The sequence below is a fragment of the Channa argus genome, chromosome 21, assembly GCF_033026475.1.
Source record: "Channa argus isolate prfri chromosome 21, Channa argus male v1.0, whole genome shotgun sequence".
NCBI classification, from domain to species: Eukaryota; Metazoa; Chordata; class Actinopteri; order Anabantiformes; family Channidae; genus Channa; species Channa argus.
Window position 1 is genome coordinate 18,384,560 of NC_090217.1, and position 26,996 is coordinate 18,411,555.

The 26,996-nt window shown below is 38.1% G+C and overlaps 2 protein-coding genes across 11 annotated transcripts in view; one reads left to right on the forward strand and one right to left on the reverse strand.

Annotated features, from left to right (window-relative positions):
* The window catches only part of cog5 (component of oligomeric golgi complex 5), a 55,105-nt gene that overhangs the window by 19,816 nt on the left and 8,293 nt on the right, over positions 1-26,996 (reverse strand). Inside the window, exons 6-7 of the mRNA XM_067489845.1 lie at positions 25,299-25,419; positions 2,156-2,286 (exon numbers count right to left, since the gene is read on the reverse strand). Of these exons, the coding sequence (XP_067345946.1) occupies positions 2,156-2,286; positions 25,299-25,419 (252 nt within the window). The remainder of the gene's footprint in view (positions 1-2,155; positions 2,287-25,298; positions 25,420-26,996) is intronic.
* Positions 6,516-22,225, forward strand: LOC137106495 (G-protein coupled receptor 22-like). 10 transcript variants are annotated; one of them, XM_067489847.1, is made up of 8 exons: positions 6,517-6,823; positions 6,949-7,229; positions 8,927-9,107; positions 12,113-12,290; positions 14,612-15,460; positions 18,480-18,624; positions 18,900-19,046; positions 20,636-22,225. In XM_067489847.1, exons 6-8 carry the CDS (start codon positions 18,502-18,504, stop codon positions 21,686-21,688), a joined length of 1,323 nt encoding a protein of 440 aa, XP_067345948.1. In that variant the 5' UTR covers positions 6,517-6,823; positions 6,949-7,229; positions 8,927-9,107; positions 12,113-12,290; positions 14,612-15,460; positions 18,480-18,501; the 3' UTR covers positions 21,689-22,225. The 10 variants fall into 10 exon arrangements, with proteins under 10 accessions (XP_067345956.1, XP_067345948.1, XP_067345951.1 ...); XM_067489850.1 differs by having other exon boundaries at positions 6,949-7,032; XM_067489849.1 differs by having other exon boundaries at positions 6,517-7,032.

The window sequence follows — 26,996 nt, forward strand, 5'->3', positions numbered from 1 at the left end:
CTCTAGACTCCCATATGTCCACACACAAGGCAGTGACAGAAATGGTTAGCCAAGGCCAATCTAGCAGTAGTCAGGATAAAAATACTTTAACTGAGGGTGGAATACATAGGAGAGGTGAAAGGTGTGTGTGTGTGTGTGTGTGTGTGTGTGTGTGTGTGTGTGTGTGTGTGTGTGTGTGTGTGTGTGTGTGTCTAATTTTGGGAAAAGAGCTTATAGGTTAGATGTAGGAGTAAAAACAATCACTAAAACTGGAGAATACTGCAGAGTCACAGTATCCTGTTACTCTACACGCTCTCAGGAGCTTCACACAAACTTCCATGCCTCCAAACTCACATAAATCACAACAACAACAAAAAAGATAAGCGCCTATGCTTCAGCATTTTTTCATTTCTGTCATTTAACGTAACACTTCCTGAAAACATCTTTCATATTACTTCATATAAAAATAATACTTTCATAATACACGTTCCGCATAAGCTTTGAAAGCAAATGAACAAATGCAGTTAATTCGTAACAAAAAAAGGCTCTTAAGTAAACATGACTCAAATTAACTAGTGAGCGTGATACTAGTGACTAGTATTTAATTCTTGTTATTATTAAATGGAATTTTTTGTGATGCAAAAGAGAGAGAGAAAATAAAATCTCCCTGCCCTGTCAGGATCAGCATTTGCCATTGACAAAGCCTTATCGGTCAACTGCTTCTCTGGTCCACTTTGGATAACTTCTTCAAAAAGGAGTTGCCTATTTGGAGCAAGTAGCTGTTGGACAATAGGGTGTGTCAAGGTCAGTAGACATTAATAAAAACAAATAGCATAAAATCAATATTAGTATTATTTACATACAGACCCCATTGCCCGTGGTCTGATACCACTGCAAGTATAATCAAATTCTATGGGCAACATTACCATCTTTTACTGTAACTTGTGTGTGCTGAGCACAAAAGACAAGTGGGTTTAGGATCAAAAGCTGTAGATAAAGTTTAAAATTTCGGCATAAAACAACATAAAACATAGCATTTTTTGTATTGGTAGTGAAACTTGTGACTGGCTGAGGTGATTCTTGTTACCCGTGTTAGCCTTTTGAGATTGAATGGTGAAAAAACTGAAAACAAAGAAAACATTGGTTTACTAAGCGACTAACTGAGAACAAGTTAGCAAATAAAAACACAGCTGTTGATGGTGAGAGGTGTGAAAATCAACATCAATCAAACCCGGAACAAGTGACTGAATTCAGACATGAAATACAGTTTGCCCCTACAAACTTTCTTTTTGTGTGTCTCTCATACTAAACTCCTTCAGATCTTCAAGCTAAATCATATATAAAATAAAGGCAACTTGAAAAAAGACAATGCAGTTGACTAAATTCACAACTACTATTTGGAGTGTTTTTTGTTTTTAAGAGAATTGCACATTATTTCAACCTTTTAATAGGTGTAAATCCACTGAATGCACTGTTTTTATAGGAGGTCTCATTAAACATGCACCTCAAATATTAGACAGTAAACTGCACAACTAAACCTATGCTGAAGTTACTACATGGTACACTGAAGCACAGCGTGAGAAACATGTCATCATGGACACTGAACACACTCTCTCTCTCTCTCTCTCTCTCTCTCTCTCTCTCTCTCTCTCTGTCTCTCACACACACACACACAATTTCCTTAATGGGACACTGGAGGAACAGGTTTTCTCGAGGTTAGCAGAGCTTACATTTAAAAAAGTAAATTTGTTATTATTTTATCAAGGGACATGGAACATTTTGCAGCATTATAATTAAAATCTTTTTACTATTAACTTTTTTTATATATTCCTTGACCAATTTTTTTACCTCTGATGGTAAAAGAACATTTGCACCAGCTGACTGTGCATCAATATTATTATGTCGGGGTACAGTTAACTTAATCCCAAACCCTAAAAGTTATAGTAAAATAATTATCATCTTATTCATTATCTGGGCTGTAGCTCAGTTGGTAAGGCAGTCCACGGACCACAGGGTCAGTTAATCGATCCCCGGTTCGGCCATATGTTAAAGTGTCTCTGGGCAAGACACGGAACCCCTAACAGATCCAATTGCCTCCCTAGCTTTGCAGTGCCTGCCCAAGCCTGTCAGAAACTGGGGAGGGTTGCGGCAGGAAGGGCATCCGGTTTAAAAGTACCTGGATCTCCATGCTTTGTTCCAGCAGTCTCTTGGCTTGGTTCTCCACCTCCAGCCTGGCTCTGCTGATCAACAGCAAGTCATTCTCAATCACCTCAATGCCGCTTAGATCCACACCTTGTGACAGGTAGTCTGTAGCATTCGAAAACAAACATAAAAAAAGAAAAACATAAAACATTATAACACTTTCCATAATCCAGTTTTGTTTTTGCCTTGTGCTAGAAACTGTTTGTGGACATTTAATAAGATTCTTGGTTCTAAAGGTAAAATGGATGACTTATAGAACAAAGAATTTTATCTGCAAAGATTGAGAAACTGAATAGAAAAAAAAATCCTTCCCCACAACAGTTTACCTATAATTTGTTGTTGGCATTAAAGAGCAGTGCAGCTACTAGTCATAGTAATGGAATGTGTTTCAAATGTTTATAGTGACACTATAATCACTAAGGCCTAAAAATTACTACAGAGTGGAGTCAACATTTTCCTGTGCATCCAGTGGAGTCTCTAAGCATTTGGATGTTCACACATTTTTATTGGCCACTGTTGTTGTGTTGGCTCTGTACTGCATCACAGTGGCAGAACATTATGAATGTTAACATCCACCAACACCTCAGTTATTGTTTCAATTCCAATCAAAAGCCTGCAAAAAAGTTAGGATGATGTGTAAAACATAAAAACAGAACGCAATGATTTGTAAATCTCATCAACCTATATTTTATACACAATAGAACATGGAAAAGATTAGCTCGTTTTTAATTTAATGACAGCAACACATCTCAAAAAAGGCTGGAAAAGAAATTGCCACAAATCAAAACCAAATGGAGGAGCATTTAAAAATTGCAAAGACTGAACATTCCACTACCTAGAGTATATAATATCATCAAAAGATTCAGAGAATCAGATCAGGAGGAATCTGTTTGCAAAAAGGACAAGGCCAAAGGTGAAAACTGGATGCTCCTCAGGCCCTCAGGCGCCTCAAGTGGCACTGCATTAAAAACAGGCATAATTCTCTACTGGATATGTGATCATTTCCAGAAATCACTGTCCGTGAACACAATTCGCTTTGCAATCCACAAATATAAGTTAGAGCTGAATCATGCAAAGAAGAACCCCTATGTGGATACGATCCAGAAAAGCTGCCAAGTTCTCTGGTTGAAAGCTCATTTAAAAGGGTCTGAAGCAAAATGGAAAACTGCTATGTGGTCAGATGAATCAAAATTCATCTGAATTGTGTCCTGCGAACTAAAGAGAGGGACCATCTAGCTTGACCATTAATTCAAAACCCTGCATCTCTGATGGTGTAGGCAGCTTACACATCTGGAAAGGAACTATCAATGCTGAAAAGTACATGGAGCTTTTAGAGCAATATATGCTCCCATCCAGACAACATCTCCTTAAGGGAAGGCCTTGCATATTTCAACAAGACAATGCTAACCACATACTACATCCATCCCAACAGCATGGCTACGCAGGAGAAGAGTCTGGGTGCTAAACTGGCCTGGTTGCAGTTCAGACTTTTCCTCGATCCCGACTAGTCTCCCAGTTCCTGCGACTGAAAAAGATCCCCACAGCATGATGGTGCCACCACCATGTTTAACTGTAGGCAAGGTATTGGCTAGGTGCTGAGCAGTGCCTTGTTTCCTGCAGACGTGACACTTTGCCTTCAGGCCAGAGTTCAATCATTGTTTCATCAGACAGGAGAATTGTGTTTGTCATGGTCTGAGAGTCCTTCGGGTGGGCTGTCATGTGGCTTTTACTAAGAAGTGGTTTCCATCTGGCCACTCTACCATACAGGCCTGATTGGTGGAGTGTTGCAGAGAGTTGTTCTTCTGAAAAGTTCTCCTCTCTCCATAGAGAAACGCTAGAGCGTTTTCAGAGTGACCATCAGGTTCTTGGTTATTTCCCTAACTGAGGCCCTTCTCTCTTGATAAATCTGTTTGGCCGGCCCATCAAGGAATAGTTCTGTTTTTTCCAAGCTTGTTTTGTGCTCTGACATGCACTGTTAACTGTGGGACCTTATATAGAAAGGTGTATGGCTTTCCAAATCATGTCCAATCAACTGATTGGAGGTGGACTCCAATTAAGTTGTAGAAATATGTTAAGGATGATCAGAGGAAACAGGAGGCACCAGAGCTCAATTTTGAGTGTCCAGGCCAAGGCCACGAATACTTACAGGATGTACATGTGATTTTTTGTTTACCATTTCTAATAAATTTGCAAAGATTTCAAACTAAATTCTTTCACGTTGTCATTATGGGGTATTGTTTCTAGAATTTTTAGGAAAATAGGGAATTTGATTAATTTTGAAATAACCCTGTAACATAACAACATGTGAAAAAAGTCCTGGGAATACTTTGTGCACTGTACATTAGAAAGACAAAGACCTGTAATGTAGAAGGTATTAACTATTCACACATCCAAATTCACACTACATCTCAGAACAAAACCAAGCCATTAATTCCAATGAAAACTGTGCTAAGCTTCTGCAAAATGGCATAAGTCTGGAACCCCTAGGACTATGTCTAGAGATTAATGTCTGGCTAAACTGACTAACTGGGAAAGAAAAAAAAACTGTCACTTTAACAGAGTTTTAGATGTCCTCACCAGAGATCCAAAAATCTCTCTGCAGGATAGACACTACTCATCGTCCAGCATTGTGTTTCACACATGATTTCAGTGAAGGGGTCAAATTGAAAAACTATCCTGTGGGAAATAGTGTTTTGTTTACAGCGCATCAGAGTTGTGCATTTATTAAAAGACGTGACAGTCACCTGATAGAAATGTTAGACCTGCATGGTTCCTGCATTGTCTCACGCACATACTACGGACTTTGTACTACAGGATTCGCAGGATAAAGTCCGGATGATCTTGGGAGCGCTCTCGGACATTTCTGCTTTCACATACACAGTTTCAGGATAAAGTTGGGAGGATATCAATATTCCAGTGCATGTGTAGAGACACTTTAGACTGTGTTGTCATGTAATTTATCCTATACCATTATGTGATGTTAGCAGGGTACAGCACACTTCTACAAGAGACAATTACCAGACAAAAGAACAAGGCCAATAAAAGGCAGATAGCATGCTTTTTCAGAAAGAATAGGAAACATCTTTTCCCCCACAATTATATGGAACAATGTGTACATGTAATTTTCAATTTGAGCATGTCAAACATTAAAAGACATTAATGCAACCACACGGGCTCCACCTCTCTTAGAGAGGTGGAGGTCTGCTCTGGAAAACAGAGGAATTAAGCTTAGCCACAATAAGACAGAATAAATGTGTGTCAAGAGAGGGACTCATGGGGAACGGTGAGGTTACAGGGAGCAGAGGTGAAGAAGGTGCAGGACTTGAAGTACTTGGGGTCAACGGTTCAGAGCAACAGAGAGTGTGGAAAACAAGTGAAGAGGCGAGTGCAAGCAGGTTGGAACAGGTGGAGAAAAGTGTCAGGTGTGTTGTGTGATAAAAGAGTATCAGCAAAGTTGTTCAAGGCGGTGGTGAGACCAGAGATGTTGTTTGGCTTAGAGACAGTGGCACTGAAGAAAAGACAGGAGGCAGAGCTGGAGGTAGCAGAGCTTAAGATGTTGAGGTTCTCTTTGGGAGTCACGAGGATGGACAGGATCAGGAATGAGGACATCAGAGGGACAGCTCATTTTAGATGTTTAGGAGATAAAGTCAGAGAGGCCAGATTGAGCTGGTTTGGACATGTTCAGAGGAGAAACTGTGAATATATTGGTAGAAGGATGTGGAGGTTAGAGCTGCCAGGCAGGAGGTCTAGAGGAAGAGCAAAGAGGAGATTTATGGATGTAGTGAGAGAGGACAGTATGTTAGTTGGTGTGAGAGAATAGGATGCAGAGGATAAAGTTAGATTAAGCACATGATTCGCTGTGAAGACCCCTGAAAGGGAACAGCCGAAAGGAAAAGAATAAGACATTAAAAGACATTAAGTAGTATTCCACAGCAACTACTCATGTGACTTTCCTGCTGGCAAGGTAGGAATAGATGGTAAATGAACTGGAACTAACACTCACAAGACAACAATCTCAGTTTACCAAACACATGAAAAAGGCTAGACCAACAACAGTTTTTGTTTAAAGTAGCCACATCTTGACTAAACACATGTAGCATTTCACAAACAAAGGACTTTCAAAGTAGGACCAATAAAGTATTTTCAATTAAATTCAACTATTTATATAGCAACGATTCACAACAAAGTAATCTCAAGGAATTTTACAGAATAAAATCAAGACTAAAAATATATAGAGAGAAATGCCCCTTTGGCAAGCCCTAGGCAACAGTTGACAGGAAACACTCCCTTTAATGGAAGAACCAGTCTCAGGGCGGGCAGCCATCTGACTTGACCGGTTGGGCTGCATGGAAAGTGGAGCGAGAAAAGAAAAGAGCAACAAAAAGCAACAACAAAACACTTGGCAGGTGTGTAGGACCAGTAGCTGAACACAGGAAGACACACGGCTCCAAAGCTGGGTCACCTGCAGAAAGGGACAAAAGCAAGGAGAAAGACAACTACGGGAGAAAGAAGTCACAAAGTTGTGGTGACAAATGTGGAGGCAGAGGAGAGGAGAGAGGGACAAGAGGAGGAAAGGAGCTCAGTGCATCGGGGAGTGTGTTTCGAAGTGGTGAAGATCGAAGTGGCCTACTGGGATGATATGGTACCATGAGTTTTTTTACAAACACCAAGTACTTTGCAAAGTACAAAAATAATAGCATCTACTTTTGCCTATTTGAAACTTGGATCACATACTGAGGCAAAAGGAGTTGTCTGCAATGTCTGCAGGTGCAGTGGTCCAACAAGGACTGATGTTTGGAGACTTTTCCACAAAGACGGATGTTTGACCTTGCTTCGGCAGAAAACAACAAAGTTAAGAATCTAGTCTTCTAATCTGATCTTATAAAGCTGGTATCAAACAACCAATGAAGCGTTAGATATGAAGCATCAGATATGAAGAGGCATCAATTGGGATTAATCAGCACGACAAAAAAGCAGTAAGGCTAAAGTCAACATTCAACAGCAGTCAACCCTAAAACACTGAAAAGATCTGAGAAGAGACTAGATGAGTGAGTGACATGCAAGGTTTCAATTAATTTTTGAAGGTTTGACTAGTTTTAAAATTAAAAATTGTGGAGTCCGTGTGTGCATCAACTGATTACACGGGAAATGCAACGATCAAATGTCAGATGTCTGTTAACATTTTAAGTCAAACACACAACTAACAATCGGATTATTGTTAATGCGTAACATGGCCTTAGCAAGTTTATATTTAAATATTCTCTTGCATTTATAGAATGTGTATTGCAGTTTGCCAGTCCGAAAACCACTTTATTACAACCCATAAGTTAATACTCAGCTAAATTTACCAAAGCACTCAAACTAAAATAGACATAAATAAAATGGAAACCAGTCTATTAAACAAAAACTGAACTAAATAAAAACAAATTTAAAAAAATTGTATGTAAATGTAAAATTTTATAACCCTGGTCTGAATCAAGGATTGGTAATATTAAAACATGAAGGATAAAAGTGTTTAATCTCTGTGCCTTAGAAAAGTTAAATTATAATCGTCATTAAAGATTCTCAGTCTCTTAATCAAATATAAATATTTGATTAATTACTTGATTTATGAGGATTAAATAAGTTATGTTCAAGTATGCCAACATGAAATCTTGTCTTTAGATTCTTTTTTTAAACATGGTTCAATAGCTCAGTCAGCTTGAAACTTCATAAACATCTCTTTGTAATTAAATTATCATATTTCTGAGATTTAATTTATATCTCATGGACAAAAAAAAAGATGACAGCGGGACTAGTCAGCTTGACAGATTTGTCGGCAGCACTTGTTTCAAAGAAGCACATAGCACTTCTGACTCTGTGCTAAACATTTGCATTTTACTTTTGTCCCTGTATTGTTTGTCCATCCATCTGCTTTCGAAAGCCTGATCGTACAAAAAAAGAAGAAGGCCTTGCAAACAGATACTGTTTTGGGCTAATACTAACTTGATGTAAACCTAGCAATTAAGTCCAACAAATCATCAGCACTTAGAGCAAACACTTGAGCTCTACCACAATAATTCCAACAGCAAAAGCTGTATTACTATTATTTTTTTGATTAGTTGAATGAGGTTGTGTGTGTGTGTGTGTGTGTGTGTGTGTGTGTGTGTGTGTGTGTGTGTGTGTGTGTGTGTGTGTGTGTGTGTGTGTGTGGCAGCTGTCAGTCTGCTAATTTGACTTGTGCAAGAAGTTCATTTAGCTGAACAGAAACGTTAAAAGGCCCAGGTATTTGTTATTCAACACAAAAATAGCAGCAAACACAGATTAAAAACCTCTAACAGAAATGATCAAAGTTGGAATAGATAAAATAAGATTCTGTCCAAATTTTCATTTAAAATGCTTTTGATCACTATGAGCATGAGGGTACCTTTTTAAGCTATGATGGTTCTTGTAATTTCACATTTAGAGGTGGTGTTACAAACATGAACACTGTCTTTTAGTGGATTAAAAACATCAGGTCTACCAAACATTAGGTTGATTCCTTTCTTATTCCATTATCCTAACCCTCTTTTGATTACAACACTGATGTTAATTTTCTTCTAAAAGCCATATGTGCTGATAATTCAGGAAGACAAAAAGCAAAAGGAAATCGGCCACTGATTATGAGAGTAAAGGCATAGAGGTGCGAGGTGTGGAGAACGGCATCAAACCATTTCAGAGGTGCTATTTGTCTAGCGCCTTAGATTGTTTGCTCTTTTTCCCAAAGAGAGAGACGAAGGCAGGTGGCTGGTTAAGACACAGAGGACCAGGGAATTGGGAAGGAGCCACATTCAATTCAAAAGCAATCCGGTCGAAGCCTCAACCCAAGTACAAAGTCTGCCAGAGTCCACGATGGGACAGCTGAGCCCCTTTGTTTAGATGCATGTTTGTGAGAGAGAATGTGAGAGGTTGGTCCCACATACACACAAATGCAGACAACTCAGGCCACTGAATATTACATGTTGGTTCCCAGGGGATAAGTTGTGCTCTGGCACAGATATACACTGTTGTCTGTGCTTGGGGAATTAATTCAGCTCATTTTTCATTGGACAATGAGATGAGATGAGATGAGATATAACAAATAATCAAAGTTATACACACATAAAATCTTTTACAACATTGGAATTTATTACAGTATTGCAATGCTAATATGGTAGAATGCACCAATGTACTCCAGCACTTTGGTGATGTAAGTAATCAACAGAATGGGAACAGGCAGCAGGGAGGCTCTGCTTCCCACTTATCAGAGCATATTTAACAGTCAGGAAATAATTATCATCGAGCTCAGAGGGATTTCAGAAAGGAACTCATCAATCCAAATCTTGGACCATTAGCAGTTACTACACCTCTGGTCAGTTTCAGTAAACTAATTTGACTTTTGATGACTGGAATTAAAAATAAAATCCTACCTACTTATGCATTTCTCCCTTATATTATAAAGTACATTTTGCTTTATATCCACAGAATTATGTTACTTAGGTTTAATGTGCTGAACAAGCAATTTGTTCAAATTAAACATTCAAGCTGGAAATAGACTGTAGTAAAACCAGTATCTAGTGAAACCAGTATATTTTACTCAATACGTGAGGATTTTAAAATGTCAAGCCAAAATTTAAAACATTTTAAAAAAAGCGTACAGAAAATGTAACCCATTTTCTCTGTTATATTCACTAGTTACAGAGTAAATAAATTATGATATGTTTCTGTTCACTTGATCTGGTTATTTAAAAGGAATCGTGTAACAACACAAAGCAGAAGGTTTGCCAGAACAAGGAATTTTTTTTTTATAGGATAGTTAGGATATTAGAGTGGGATGAAATAAGAATTGGCTAATGTTAAGATTTGAGCATGGCACATTTGCATTCCTATTCATGATTCATTATGTAACTGTTGTCTCATACACATTTTTTGGTTGTTTTGTTTGAGATGAGCTCTCTCTCATAGATTATATTATATTATATTATGTTAGAACCACCTCTTCTTATAATGCGCGCCAGTACAACTCCTCTACCCACTTTGACCTCAATAATAAACACAGTTTGATTATCACCTTTCTGACAGTTTGGCCACTGATTGCATTAAATTTCACAGGTGGTCATAATGTTATTCCCGATCAGTGACAGATGCTCACTGACAGTCAAACAGCCAGCAGCTGACTGTGTGGTCTCTCAGGGTCCTTTTTTTCTAGCAAATTGTGATTTTGGTTATTAAATGTAAATTACTAGTTTTCTTTTTAGGGGAAGAGGCTGTGTATTTATACTCCTACTCCATCCAAATTTTGAGAACTGGAGCAAAAGCGGATTCATGTGCTTCTAACAATAACATGAATCAAAAGTAATCCCTGTCTGCTTACCAGTAAGAATTTACATTTTAGGACATGAGTTGACATTTAATAGGTTCTGTTACTTGCTTGGATTGTCTAAAATTAAATTAGAAAAAGGCTTACCTTTTCAAAAAGTGCTATGTTTTATTCTCCCCTAATGATTTGATAAGTTATTAGGGGGGTCAAACACTGATCTTGACCTTGAGTTTATAGCTGTTTGTAACACCAGGCCATCAGCATTCAGTGGCATTTGTCCCGTTAGCACAGTCCCTCCCTGTTCTTTTATAAATACAAAACGTACACAGTTATGCATGTGGTTTTACTCATATACACTTCTGTTTGAAAAAGCAGCCTTTAGGCTTGCAAGCAGACAGTCCAGATATCAGGTTGCAATATTAATATATTAATTAAATATTTATGAAGGATTTATGTTGTACAATATTGTGATCGCAAACATTTTAGGTATGAAATAGGCTTTCACACATGATGCACATTTGCTCTAAAGAAAAGTCTCGATTTGTCTTTTGTTGGGCTACATAACCCTGCTGTCTGCCATCTACAGAATCTCTCTCTCACTAACGACTTGTATCTGGGGAAAAACATGCCTCCCACTGAGTTGCGCATGTCGGTAAAACAGTTGGACTGGAAACCATCATCTTTGCTTACACTCCTTAAATAAACAGGCAAAGAGTGAGAGATGAAGAGTAGAGATACAATGACCAGATTGGGGACATGTGAAAAATCAAAAATTCTGGTTTTATGAGCAGAGAAGGGTATATGCTGGAAGAAAACAGAGAGGCCCTCATTTGAATTCCAATCTATCAGTCTGTGTTTGCTTTGGCTAGTGGTGCTGTTGTTGCCATGCCAATGCCAAGTAACCCTAATTAGTCCAATCACAAGCTACCTTGCATATATCCACGCCAAGCAATATAGGCCAACAAGGTGACTGGTCAAATGGTAGCCACAATGGTTCAATTAGGCATGTACCATCCGGCAGGTGCTATGCAAACACAAACAGCTGAGGCGTGGCCAAAGTCCTGAAAGGAAGGATGCTGCCTTTACTATTGTCATGGTCACCATTTCCTACCCGGAAACCTCTTCCCTTGATTGTGGGCAAACAAACTTATGAAGATACACCTGACATTTAAAGATAAGGGAACAAGAACTTAAAGACAAAAATGCTCTGTATTTTCCCTACATGCTAAAATCAGTTATAGTTAGAGAACAGGGAGAACAAAAGACAAAGATATCAAAGGAAAGAAAAAACTGATAAGATGAGAGTGAAAAAAATATGAAGAGTGTTAAATCCGCTTTGTGAATCCAATTAGTCAAGTGCAGGGGTGTAAAAGGGAAAAAAGAGAAGACAGTTTCAGAAAAAGGAGAAGGAGGGGGAGGGAGCGATAGATGAGTAGGAAGGGCTACTGGAGGCAGATACAGAGAGAGGCAGGAAGCAGGACACAGAGACAGACAGAAAAAGAAGCAGAGCAAAGGGAAGAGAGGGGGAGGCAGAGCAGCACTGTCAGTATCTTTCTCATTCCCTCCAGGATCTTTGGCTGCATGCTTTCTACCACTCAAATTTCCATCCTGTAGGGACTCAACGGTGTGGCATAAGATGCTTGAATGATGGACTACTAGCTAAACCTCAGACTTTCAGGCTTACCACCTGTGGGCACCACAAAACCTTTGGGGATTGAGATTACAAAGCCCTGCAGGAAAGGAAAGCACTCCGACAGACCAAGGATCAGTGAGGAATGGTCCTTGTCTAGAGGTAAACTAACACACAGCACAAATGTACTAACAGTGTTATCAGTGTGCTGACAGCAAGGCAATGTGAATGTATTGCATGAAGGCACTGTAAAATCAACACATGCAGCTCTAGATAAACACAGAGCATGCTGTCATGTTGTTTAGACCATGAGTCACGATTTTCTAGCAGTGATTATTTAGAGTGGAGAATAATTAGACTAAATGAGTGGCTGTCAAACAGCAAAGAACATTAGTCTTTACAAGCTAAGCTGAGAGCACTGCCTCCTAAGAGACCAACTCGCCTATTGCAAGAAATCTCATGCAACACAAAACTAATGAGACTGAAGACATTTGTAATTGTCTATAGAATGACTCATCCAAAGGACATATTTCATGTAATGGAACATAGAGGAATGATAAATGAAAAAAATGCATTAAGTCAGCAAGCACAAAATTCGTTTAAATAGCGAAGCCATTTTGCGCATTTAGTGCAGCTAAAAAGAGCTAACGATAATAAACTCTATATCAGGGCAAAAACTCCTTTGTTTACGAATACATTTAGACTGCACACATCAACAATTTTCTGAATTATTTAAAGAAAATACTGTTTTTAAAAAAATCACATGTTTCTAGAACCACATAAGATACTTTTTAAATGACTTGTTTTTCTAACCAACGGCACAAAACCCAAAGGTATTAATATAAAACAAAGAACTGGGGCACAATATCAAATAAAAGAAGCTAAAATTGTTGCTTGACATGTGTGACTAAATAATTACAAATGATCAACCAATTAGGGACTTCATAGTAAAACACTGCTCATTTTCAGCTACCAAATTCAATTTCAATGAACCAATTCTATTCCCACACTGATCTCACACCTTGCTTAGACCTAAGCACCTCCTTTCCAATACACTTGATGTTAGTGCAGCCTAAGGCAGCCTTGAGTCTGGGCATTTTGCCAGAATTTGACATGCGTGTTGACAGTAGTAGGTGTTCAATCTGAGTGGAGGTGATTGGCTGGTTGGGTTTAGGTGCAGGCTTTGCCTGGTAAAGGTTAGGGCAAGCCCCCATTTGTTAACATGTCCCACACTTTAACATAATATTTAAGCTGCAGACATCTTCCTTTTGTGAACCATACTCTTAGCTTAAATCAACTGCTATAAAATATGTCAGCTCTTCTGAATAGCTGAGCACATGGAAAACTTTACATAGGGATAAAATAATATACAGTATAAGCTACACATTTTTGGGGTGTTGATGTTATTGTATGCCATGTAGTTACATTTAGGACAAACAATTTTAACTGTGAGACGTGAGTGTAAACAAAAGTGTAACCCCATCATCTTAGAATACACACTTGTGGTTAAATTAGTATCCATTTTAGTGGTTTTGTCACGTGTATTCTACAGTTAAGAGAGAGTAAGAATTAACCATTTACATGGCCGGTGTGTAACTGCTTACAAAAATATCAAAATTAATTAGAAAATGTTTATCTAACTAATGTTTGTTTGTTTTGGTCGAAAAACTAGAAATTATATTGCTAGATAAACAAACCCCTTAATCCAGCAAGTAGTTTGTTTAATTTAATTAGCAGTCAGCAGTGATGTGCATAAATGGTGTTCTACAACCACTTTCATCATAAACATTTCAATATGTACTATTAATAGAAATTGTAATACGCCTTTAGATTTTGAAGCATCTCTAATCGTGGAAGCAATTAAGCTCAAATTTGAAAAACACTCACCCTTACAAGAATGCATTGCCTTGTCTGATCTCAATCAGAAAAGATACCTGATCAAACCGCAAGTAAACACAAATGTAAATCCAGACAAACATTCAATGCCATTTTTCATCCCTAGCTTCTCATGCCAGAAGCTTTTTTAATGGTGAATCTCACACATTCCAGTCGAGACCTGAAACGACTTACTGAAAGAGTGTGTGGCCCGATGTTGTGACAGTCAGGCAGCATATCATTTCATATACTGAAACAGTCAGCAGTGATCCTGTTCAGAGTGTTTCAACACTCATTTGCTGAGCACCACATGACAAGAACCATCAAAAGAAAAAAGGCAACGCATCAAAAATTGATTAAACACACATAAACACACAAACACTTGCACAAAGCATCACAGACACAGGCTTCCAATTAGCACAGAAAGAGCAAGCTATCTGTCCGGGGATAATACATGACTTGAAATAAAGTGGCATTAAATAATGGGATGCAACAGGGAGACCAGAAGGAAACCATCTGATTTCAAAAGACACCGCCTTTTGGTTTATTTGTCTGTTTGTTTGTTTTTATACTATTCAATTTCTATTTTTTATCGTTTCCCTCCATAGGGCCAAATATGGAAGGTGACAACAACAACCACAAGGAAAGCGGATGATGGTGATGGCAAAGGAACATGACATCATTCTCTGCTTCAATTCATTCTTCAAAGGATAATGTAGCAGTAAGAAGGCTGTGGATGTTTTAGAGTCAAGAATTCATTGTCTAACTAACATCCATGTCTCTGATAATTGGTACAATTCATAGGTTCACAGGGATGTTAAGATTTTAACTGGGTCCAGACCAGAGGAACAACCACACAAACTAGTTTTCCCTTGGAGACTTCTGTCCATTTTGCCATCTCTACTTTCTCCTTTTACTGTTCTCTGGAATGTTAAATCATAAACCTGATGTGTGGTCTAATATAAGGTGTCCTGAGAGATAAGGAGACATGAGCAGAATGCATCTAAAAAGTGGAGAATAGTGGAAAGAGGAGGATTGCTCTGGCACTGGCATCATTTTCAGGCGGGGATGACACGGGAGGCAACACTCAAGCACAACAGACAATGATGAGACAGAGCTTTGCATGAAAGAAAGCATTGATCTTAGTGCACTGCACTTAGGCTGCAAACCACATGCCCCTCTGCGATGGGCGTATGTGTTGCTTTTTGTTTCACAAAGACACTTCTCCTTCCACCTGAGTGGAGCCAGTATCCCACAAAGCTAAAGCTCTTGGAAGACTTTTCACTGTGTGTGAAATTTCGATATGTTGACAGCAAAATGCTACAAGTCAAGTAAATGAACTCAAGATTAATTTTGTCAGGTGAAAGTATGGTGGGATGTTTAGACATGCTCCAACAAGTTCCTTCAGGCCACTTCTTTTGCTGCTGAGCTAGAGAGGTTGCCACTGGGAGGGACTGGTGAGTTTCACCCAGACATCACACCTGCACTTCTGCTTCAGTCTGAACTACAGGATCTATAAAACACATATTCCAGTATTCTTGCATTAATTTTGCTTATGCTTGACAAGCTAAGCAAATGTCTCAAAGCTCTCTCAATTATTTTAACAGGTTTCTGAAGCAATGAATGTCAGCATGTATAGTCTGTCTGATATCAAAATGATATAGTAGGGAATTTTATATGCTTTGCAACAACACTTTGATTAAAGCATCCTGGGTTTGTTTGCTCTATGCCAAAACATACCCTTTCTGTCTGTTAAAATTGGTATGCCCTCATATACTGCAAAAAATATGGCATTATTATAACTAAATTATCAGGGGTTAACATAGCTCACTACTGTGGCTAGTCACTCAATATCTTTATTGGTCACTTTATTGAAAAATCTTGCAAATTGCCAATTTCTGAGAAAACACAGGTGATGCAGACCCGCAGCTTTTGACAGAAGCAGACACTAGATGGTGCATGTATACCCCACGCACAGAGAAAATTGAGCCAGTTACAGTCTAGTTACAACACCCAGAGAGGAAATTTCTACTCCAATTACCATTCTTAGATTAATGTACAGATAAATTGTCAGCTGTGTGATTAGCTTGCTTCTTTGTATCTGTCATACAGCATTCGGCTTAAGGTGCTTCAGAAAAACATTGAGGTCAGCAAAAACTGTGGAAGTCATGTCCATATATTGTACCATAAGTTGATAATATAATTATTGTGACAGGCCTATCTCTGGGTTTTGTTACACCTTTTATGTGAATCTACATACATCCTCCTGTTCACATTCTCCATCATGTTCTGCATAGGGATTTCTTGTTTGAAGTGTCATGAGGTGTCAGTTACTAGCGGAGAGGCACAAGCCAATAGGCTTTGCGATTGACTAATGAGCAAACACTATGTGCAGGTTATCTGCCACTTCTGAAATCCACCTGCATTTGAGGGGCGGCAGGTGTTAATATTAACCCCTGTAAATTATTATGAATAAATTAAGGAACAGTACTAGTCACTTGATTACACGCTGAAAGAAAAGAAAGTTGTGCTTGGTTCCTTCTTTGTTAGCCATTTGAAGTGTGTGTAGTATGATTAACTCCTGCTAACTACCCAAGTACAATTTAGTTTTGAAAAATTATACCAAACCACAACTTTCTATACAGCAGCACAGGCCCAAGTATGTACCAGATTTATTAATAAACTTTGCTTCTTCACTTCAACATCTAATTACGCAATTAGGGCTTTTACTACTGATAATTACATGAGACACAAATAATCATCACAAAGAAATAGTTAATTTTCTGTAATTTTTTTCTGTTTTAGGACAAAGTAATGTTATGATAGAAACCCTTTTCCTTCAATACCCAAAGAGTGTGTCTTAACCTATATGAAAAAAATGTACTTTTTATTAGAAATGTCCAAGTCAGATACTAAGCAATGGTTTTGGGGTCAATCTAGGCATTTTTCAAAGTATTGGTATCGGTCAAAATAAAGTCGATCCAATTCCGATTTTTATTTATTTTGCTACTTTCTTAATCTCTAAATTCTTAAAGTCCACACACAGCAATAAGTGAGGGAGATGAAGTGACAAAGTATTAGATTTCAGAGGAAACCATGATTTGTGGGTTTCAGGGAGATGCTGTTGATTTGTGGTTGATTCATGGATCTTCTGAAAGAGGTGGAATGACTCAAAGCAGGATATTTCTCTGGTTGAAGGAATTTAGAGCCACAGTACAACCAACTATTCTATGAAGAACTAGGTGGTTCGGGCTACACTGCACACATTCTTTAACTGATTGTTTAAGAGGGGCATTGCAAACACACTTGCTAGCATAAGGTGGGACATATCAAACATTCACTACAGGAATATGCTTATCTGGATATTGATGAAAATTCCACTGAAACACTTCCAGGAAGAAGTGCTGGCTAGCTAGACAACAGTTATTAAGCTATGAAGAACTTACGTATCAAAAAGTAATTGTGGAAAATATTTACCTTCAGCCTTACTGATTTAGTATTCATTCTGTGAGAAACCTGCTGTTTAAAGTGTCTCTTTAACTACTGTCCAAAGGTAATCAAAGAAGTGTCCCGCACGAGTCCAAATTACACAGACAACACTCTGTACCGAACTGAAAGCTGTTGATTTTTAGTAAAAGATATGAATAATGTCTTGTACAAACACCAGTAGACCAACTGATTTTGTAGCATACTGTCATGTTTTAGTCACATTGTCCCAGTTATTAATTCATATTCACAATTACTGTACAGTAATACATTTTATATTCTTATCTTTTTTAACTTTTAAACGTAATACTTTTTTACTTTCAGGTTTTGGACCAAGCACACCCTGAAAAATACAGTGTTCAATTGTCATTTACTGTAGTAAATAAAAACATCAGATTAGAATCAATACCAGCCGATACCTAATACTAAAAAGTAACAGTTCTATATTAGATATAAGAAAAAACTTGGATCTGTAGATCCTTAATATTTAATGTTTCTGTAATTATATATATATATATATATATATATATATATATATATATATATATATATATATATATATATATATATGCAATCAAGAGAAGTCATCATAAAATTCCACTGAAATAATGTTTATGTCCAAAATCTATTTAAAGCTTTACCAAAAAGGAAAACATTTGATTTATTTTCCATGACTGAAAGGTTTAGAAATTACATTTCCTGACTTGATGATGTATAGCTCTAAACATAATGCTTTAATATTTCTCTCCATATCAAAAGAATAAAATGTGGTAGGTTTTCTTTTTTCTTTTTTATTGTTTGGGAGCAGCGATGCCAAGAGAGGCAAATGCCATACATCCATAGCATATCGGCTTGCAACCCTAATCCTAAGCCTAACCTGACAGTAACATTACATTGACAAAAAAGGCAGTGCAAGCTACAAACAAGCTAATCATTAATTGAAAAACATTATTATTTGGTGGAATTACTTTGTGTTTTTGCAAACTCCAGGCCTCTTCCTCCCACCAGGATAATGCACACATCCCCAGTGGTGATCTCTGAAGCCACAATGAGCAACATGACAGTGCTTGACACTGCTGTCCCTTATGACCTTGACATGTCTTCCTCTGAGACCATTTACCCCATCAGCTTCCAGGTACTACTAAAGCATTATACACATGTTAAATTGCTTAAGGGAAATGTATAGGATGTGACAATGTGACATTCGTTTGCTAGAAAGTCAATCTAAACTTGCTTTAGATATTTGATATTTTTAGGAGAGTAGCTAAGTGACCAACTACAGTGCTTTAATGGGTAACACATGGTCAATCTTTAAATATATGCTTTATAAATCAAATAACAATAAAACATTTTATAAAAATGTAATGTCTCAATAAATAGCATATTTTCCAACATGTTCTATACTGTTAGGTTTCTCTGACAGGCTTCCTGATTTTGGAGATAGTTCTTGGCCTGAGCTCCAATCTTACTGTGCTGGTCCTCTACTGTATGAAACAGAACCTCATCAGCTCTGTTTCCAACATCATCACCATGAACCTCCATGTGGTGGATGTGTTGGTGAGTCCCTACCTCCATAATTAAATACACGCACACACACACACACACACACACACACACACACACTCTCTCTCTCTCTCTCTCTCTCTCTCTCTATATATATATATATATTTATATATAGATATATAGATTTATATATAGATATATAGAGAGATAGATATAGATAGATATATATAGATAGATAGATATAGATATATATCTATATATAAAAGCTACAATTACAGCTTACAATATATTTACAATATATTCTTGATTGACAATAGTCAATCCAAATTTATTTGAACAAAGAATTTTAAGTATAGTATGTAAATGACTAACATCTATTGGTGGATACAGTACATGAAAGAACATCACATGCTTAAATGTTTGAAATATTTACAAAGCAGACACATCTGCTAAAAAAAAAAGATGAACTCAGGCAAATGGTTCTATTATTTAGAACACTTTGTAATGATGGGCTCTACCTGAAAATATGTATGTGTGTGCGTAACTTTTACTGCTACATTTAATTCTCGATATACATCTGCAATCACACTGCCCACTTGTGGCAAGTCAGCATAATAACTTGGTACAACTGTTAGAAAACTAAAGAGCTACTAAAATGTTGCTGATAGCTCTGAACTAGCTCTACACCAATAACAAAAAAAGAGTCTTCCCTTGGTTGGTATTCCGAGTGATGGCAACAGAGATTTGAATATTTTAGTTTGGAGTTTTTTTTTTATAAATCAGAGATAAAGATTTAGAAGGTCCATCAGCTCTTTTTTCTTTACTTAAACACTATCAGCCAGACTCACTTTACCTCTGTTGTCACCAGGTGTATAGACACTGGTTAACAGAACTGTCAGAATCAATACATTGGGAATCATTATTGGACTGGACTTTGATGCTTAACTATAACCAAGACATGCACATTATTCATCTCTAAATGTGTGGAAATCTTAAGCGCACACGTAAAAAGCTTTGATCCTTTTGAGATTTGAAGACTGAACTGAACTTCTAACGCTGAGTTCTAGTATTGACTAAAAATGTATTTTGTTTCAGGAGCTGCAAGAATCAAATTATAACCAAAAAGCTTGATGGGTGGCATGTGTGTGATTTAGCCAAATACAGCTGCTTGTAGCAGGTGTTAGGTAGGGGTTAAGGGTTAATCAAATAGCTACAATTACAAAAATTTGATAATCAACTTTTGATTTTCCCTTACTGGAAATTAATATTAATCGGTTTTGGTATAACACCATTACAAGTAGTGTATCACAAACCACAAATTGTTATATAACATAAGGTTACATTTTGCTGCAAACTTCTGATGCTGTATATAGCCACAGCTGCTAAAACTACTAGCTGAATACTTTATGGGGTTTGGTTAGGTAGCCAGTTATTCCTCAGCAATTCAGCTGGGAGTGATAGTAATAAGTAAAGTATATACATTGGTTTGATAGAATGAAATTGTTTTATTTAGAATAAACATATGGACTACTACTTACACATGGCATGGATTTCACTGCGTCTGGTCCTAAACAAAACTGTCTTAATTTAAAGTTATAAAACAATGTAACTGGAGTGTGACCTGAATTACTGTCTGCTTCTAGGTGTGCGTATGCTGTATCCCGCTGACAGCTGTGGTGGTGCTACGTCCTTTGGAGGCAGACACGGCTATAATAAGTTGTTTCCATGAGGCCTGTGTCTCTTTTGCAAGTGTAACTACTGCTGCTAATGTCCTAGCCATCACTGTGGACCGATATGACATCTCAGTGCGGCCAGCGAACCGTGTGCTTACAATGAGCCGAGCCGTGGCTCTACTTGGATCTATTTGGGCTATATCCTTTTTCAGTTTCCTGGTTCCCTTTATGGAAGTAGGCTTCTTTATTAATTCTGGTTTAGACTTTGCGAATCAGACTGAAGTGGCTACAGTAGCTCATACAAATGAGTACTATACAGAGCTGGGTTTGTACTATCACCTATTAGCACAGATCCCAATATTCTTTTTCACAGCTGCAGTAATGCTGGTGACTTACTACAAGATCCTACAGGCACTGAATATTCGGATTGGAACACGCTTTCAGCACAACTTGCCTAAAAAAAAGAAAAAGAGTAAAAACACCATCTCTTTGAGCACTGCAACACATGCAGATTCAACTGATGCTTCGCAGAGCAGCACAGGAATCAGGTCAGGTGGAAATGCACCATTGGGCATACGTGCTTCAGTGTCAGTCATTATTGCTTTAAGAAGAGCAGTGAAGCGTCATCGGGAAAGACGTGAGAGGCAAAAACGAGTCTTCAGAATGTCGCTTCTTATCATCTCCACATTCCTACTGTGCTGGACTCCAATAACTGTACTAAACACCATCATCCTCAGCACTGGCCTGAGTGATGTGACTGCACGTCTCCGCTTGGGCTTCCTAGTAATGGCCTATGGAACCACCATCTTTCACCCGCTCCTCTATGCCTTTACTCGACAGAAGTTCCAAAAGGTTTTGAAAAGCAAGATGAAGAAGAGGGTTGTGTCGGTGGTAGAAGCTGACCCTACACCCAACAATGTAGTCATCCACAACTCGTGGATAGACCCCAGAAGAAACAAGAAGGTCACCTTCGAGGACACAGAAGCTAGACAAAAATGTCTATGCTCGAAGGATGCCGAATAATGGGATTACCACAAATGTAAATATGTTAAATATGTATGTCTCTGTGTAAGAGAGAATTTTTTAAACTTGTGAGTGGTCACACTCAGAAGGTAAAAGTCTGCAGCAAAAAAAAAAATAAAGAGTGGAGCTTTAAAGAAGATAAGTCATTTTAAACTATCTGGAAAAAACATGAAGTTTAAACAAGCTAAACTAACTAAGCTCATTAACCAAAATGATGACCACAGAAAAGAGGGGTTTCAAGAGGAATAAAAAGGGTACAAAGGGTGGGATTTTCTCAATATAATCACCAAATGCAAAAAGGGAAACTACCAACAACTGAATGATTGTGACATCACATTTACAGCTTATTTTAATATAGGTACATTAAGAAAGTAATTTATTGCTATTTATTGTGGAATGTTGTAAAGTGCTTTAAAGGACAATTCAGTCACAACTCTGTAACTAACCAGCGGTGCGTGTTGAGACAAATATCTATGTACAGTCATTGAATATCCTCTATTGTCTGTCACTATTTCTAATAAACAACCAAAGGCATAATATGTGTCAGTTACCACCTACTCTCATGCTTCTTCACAAGAACATAGATACACAAACAGAACACCCCAAACCAGTAAGGGTCAATATGTAAAATGTAAGCAACAGCATTTTGGTCTACTGCTGTAAGGTCACTCTGTGTTTAGTATTGTAACAAATAGATTACTTAAGTATTCTCAAGTACTAACAACATATGTACATACAACATGCATACATAAGATGTGATGAACATTTTACTGTTGACCACAATAGTAAATGGTCTGTACTTATATAGCGCTTTTTTGTCACTCAAGGTGCCTTACACTGCTTCTCAGTTGCCCATTCGCACTCACAATCGCACATACTCACACACCTGCTGCTATGCAGCTGGCCAACACTCATCGGGAGCAACTAAGTTGGGGTTCAGTGTCTTGCTCAAGAACACTTTAGACCAAAAGGGGCCAGGGATCGAGCCAGCAACTGGAGGATTGGTGGACGACCACTCTACTTCCAGCGCTAGTGTCACCCCTGACACACTAATGCAGCTGACAAAATGAATATATATGCTATGTTGAAAACCAAATGCTATGGTCAAGAGACTTTTTCGAAAACACCATGGAAAACAAAACTTTAGGTATTGTGAAGGCCATTTACTTACTTTGTCAAACAGGGTGTATAGCTTATAGCTAAGGTTTTTAAGAATTTCAATACAAGCACATGGAATTTTAAAAACTGTGCTGGTGCTGGAGGAAGGGATAAGTTGTGTTTTTAATTTGAGTGGGATAATTGTGTGAACCAATTACCTTGGTAATCTACCCAACTGTTGTGAAGATGCTTCACAAAATGCTACACATAATCTTGTTGAAAAGTAAGGAGCTCATCAAACTATTATTGGATACCATCTTCTTGCCTGTATAAAATTTTATGGCGACCCATCGGGTATTTAAGATATTTCAGACAGGTCCAGTGAGAAAGTCAAAAAAAAGAAAATTTTATCCCTACGAGCATGGCTATCAGCCCTAGCCAATACGTACATATGCATATGTGGACATATTTTTATACAGCTCAGCTATGTATTGTAGCATCCAATCTACCTATTCTAAAGCAGCATTAGGATCCATAAACAGTATTTTGGGACGACCCAATACAAACAAAACACAAACTAGCAAAGATCACTTGAGAAATTGTTGGAATTGCTGGACAACAAGTGCTTGGCACAGCAGAGACTAGAACCTGATACTCTATCACCTATAAAAGCTTGTTGCTGTACTGGAGAAAACCAAGGACACTGACCCCATTTAAAAGCTCTTTGCAGTCAATGGAAATTGTTCAAGTCTGTATGTGGTATGAGAAGTGGTCACAGGCTGGCAGGCACAGCGTGCTGAAAGCACTTGTCCTTCCGAGCCTACCCTGCCAAGCTTAATATCTTGTGATAACGAAGTGCCGTATGGCACATAGATAACTGGTGGCAGTGACATGGAATTTAACAGTATCGCTTTTCTTTTGCTGAGACCAGAAGGTCACACAGTTGTAGGAACCTATTCAACCACTGCTAGAAACAAAGATTATTTCCAAGACCATAAAATCAAGTCAATAATGCAGAGCTACAAGAAAATGGTTCTTGAGCTTAAAGCATCACGGTTGTGACTACATCATAAGGGCCTGAATAGAACTTCCTTGAAATTATGTCCTTACATCCTCTACATGATTTATTGGCATGTTGGGCTGGGACATCAGACCCCTAGAGATAGACCTGCTGAGCCATGCAGATGCCAACTGTGACATCTTTCATTCCAGCAAAAATAGAAGCACTGCCTTCTTTACTACTCCAGTCCCCTACATGAAGGAAATTTTAAACAATGTGGAATTAAAGTTGACCATCTCCTACTTCCTGGCACTCCATCACTGATGACAGACCAAATAGTGCCAAGTACTGTATACCACACTATGAGGGATTTACTTCAAGAGCCTGAGATGTGTCATACATATATTGAATGTTCATATTTCTACTCTACCGCACACCTTTCCAGTGGTGGAATCAGAGAAGATGCCACTTCACACTTTGACAAGCCAGCTATGCAGGAGTGTGAAATAATGCAAGGTTTGAACTTTAATTGCAACTCCACACATGCCTTCTTCGTTATTAATTGCATCTTTCGACTAAAAAGACTAAATAGTCTGAGCAGCTGCCCAAAAGGTTTTCATCTGACCCATCAAGACTAACTCCTAGTTTAATGTCTTTCCCAACCACACTTGTAGCCAGGAGAAACTGGGAGTTGACCTATGTTATTTGTGGATGACTAACTAAGCTACTGCTGTCCCTTGCATTTGCTGACAGATTTCCATTCCAGAAAGTGGACATTCATATCAAGTATAACCACCTTTGCCATTAAACATACTACATATTACACAGTACTACTTAGTTATTAACAAGCTTATTGAACCCTTGGGTGTGATCCAAAGGGCCTTTCAATTATAGAAAGAAAGTACAATTGATATTGGTTGGAATCCTTAAACACTAATAAAATATTAAGTGACCGCAGATGCTGCACTGTTTTCTTGGAAAAAGCAAGTTAAAGTGATAGTTTAATGGAATCTTAAACAGAAATTGCACTTCTGAATCTGGTTGTCTGTACAGTATCAAAATACTGGTCAATATCTAAAATTGTATAAATAAAATTGTTAAAGTCCCGATAAAATCTACTGAGACATGCGGTTTAAAGCAGATTAATATTTTCGACCATGCTTTGAGTTACACCGTACAAAGAAGTAAAAACATGTTTCAGGTTACAGCTCATTCTATCACATTGTCTTAGCTTGTGTTCGCCATACAGATAAGGTAAATCTGAAAAAAAAAAATTGTATTTATAATAGCTACTGTAAAAAAACAATACATAATGTTCGTATGTATTGATTCATAATGTTATAAATGCAATAAAGTAATTGAACACTGTACTAATAGTGTAAAAGGGGTTCTTAAGAAGTACTTGTGTGAAGGGCTCACACCTGATAGTGTTGCTTACTATGGCACCACAGCAACAGTTGTGGTTTCTGTAGAAACAACATTAGAAGGATTATTTATTAGACATAAACTTACCTAGTTCATTAAGGCTCTGAGCTGCTTTGGTGATCTCCCTGCTTCCACCCTGGAGCTGACCCTGGAGCCTTTTGCTCAGATACAAAATACGAATGATTCTCCGCAGCAGGTCACAGGCCACCTGGGAAAAAGACAGAAAGTATGTCAGATGGTATGGTTAGCAAACCATACTTCAGGCAAAGTATTCATGGTAAATGGTCTGTACTTAATATAGCGCTTTTCTACCCATTGGCACTCAAAGCGCTTTACAGTGCTTCTTAGTCACACTCACAATCACACACACAATCACTGGTAGCAACTAAGTTGGGGTTCAGTGTCTTGCTCAAGGACACTTTTACAGGGGCGACTGTAGAGCGGTTGTCCACCAATCTCGCAGTTTTTGGTTCAACCCCTGGCTCCTACGGTCATATTTGAAGTGTCCTTGAGCAAGACACTAAGCCCCAACTTAGTTGCTCCCGGTGAGTGTTGACCAGCTGCATAGCAGCTCCCCCATCGGTGTTTGAGTGTGTGTGTGATTGTGAGCGCAAAGCTGGGTGAATAAGAAGCAGTGTAAAGCGCTTTGAGTGCCAATAGGTAGAAAAGCACTATATAAGTGCAGACCATTTACATGTGACCGGAGGAGCCACTATCAAACCAACTACAGCGAGATTTTTGGACAACTGCTATACTTTCCTGAAGTCCAATTTTAAAAATTATACAGAGATTTTAACTTGTGGAACAAATTTTTGTTTGGGTGCTTTTCTTGCTGCATTTTGTCTAGTCAGTCAGGTGAAAGAGCAGGGTATCGGACACACGTTATGGTAAACATCAGATTCCGAGTAATTGGGCTGTTAGAGAAAGCTTGTAATCTTAAGGCTAGTTCGGACTATGACAAAGGGAAATGTATATCTGTGGGAAAATAGACTTAATTTCCCCCAGATTCTACTCCAGTCTCAGGATGTAATGCCAATTGTAATGTAAGCCGTTGCACAGCGAGTGACAGAAACCGGTTCTTTTTCAAAATTAGGTTAACATTAAGTGTTCAAAAAAAGAGTAGGCACAAAAGTATGCCTTTCCAACTGTAGTAGACCTTCTGATAGGATTTTGCTTTGATGTTCTCTCCTTGACTTAGATTTTTGCTGGCTTGTACCTCACTTTTAAGTCACTTTGGATAAAAGCTAAATGACTAAACGTAAATGTAAATGTAGTAGTTAACATTTATAGAGATTACATATATTACATAAAACTGTTGTGTGCCATGTACTTGATTACTACAGTCATATGAGTACATAAAAGCAAGGACAGTAAAAATGCTCTGCTATGTTTGCAAGAGTTATATCAATTGAAAAAATAAAAGCACCACACTTTCTCTGCAGCTGAAAGTGTGGTGCACCAGACGTCAGTCTCCTTGATGCTGTGATACTTGATGATGTTTCTAAAGTCAATAATTAATCAAATCAAATAATTGTGAAAATAATCGTCATCATCAATCTTTTTCCACGTAGTATGTTAAATAGTTTTCGGGCAACTTTGGAACACTGGGATTAGTCGAGGGTTCATGCTGTGCTGTCTTCTTGGCAGAGACTACAGTCTGTAAATCCTGCAATAGCGTTTAGCATTGAGTGGAGGCTTGTTTTGACTGCACTGACGGGTTTGTTTTTAAAGCAGCAGCACCCAACCTGGATGAACTGACAGACATCCTAGATAAGCTTTTGCACC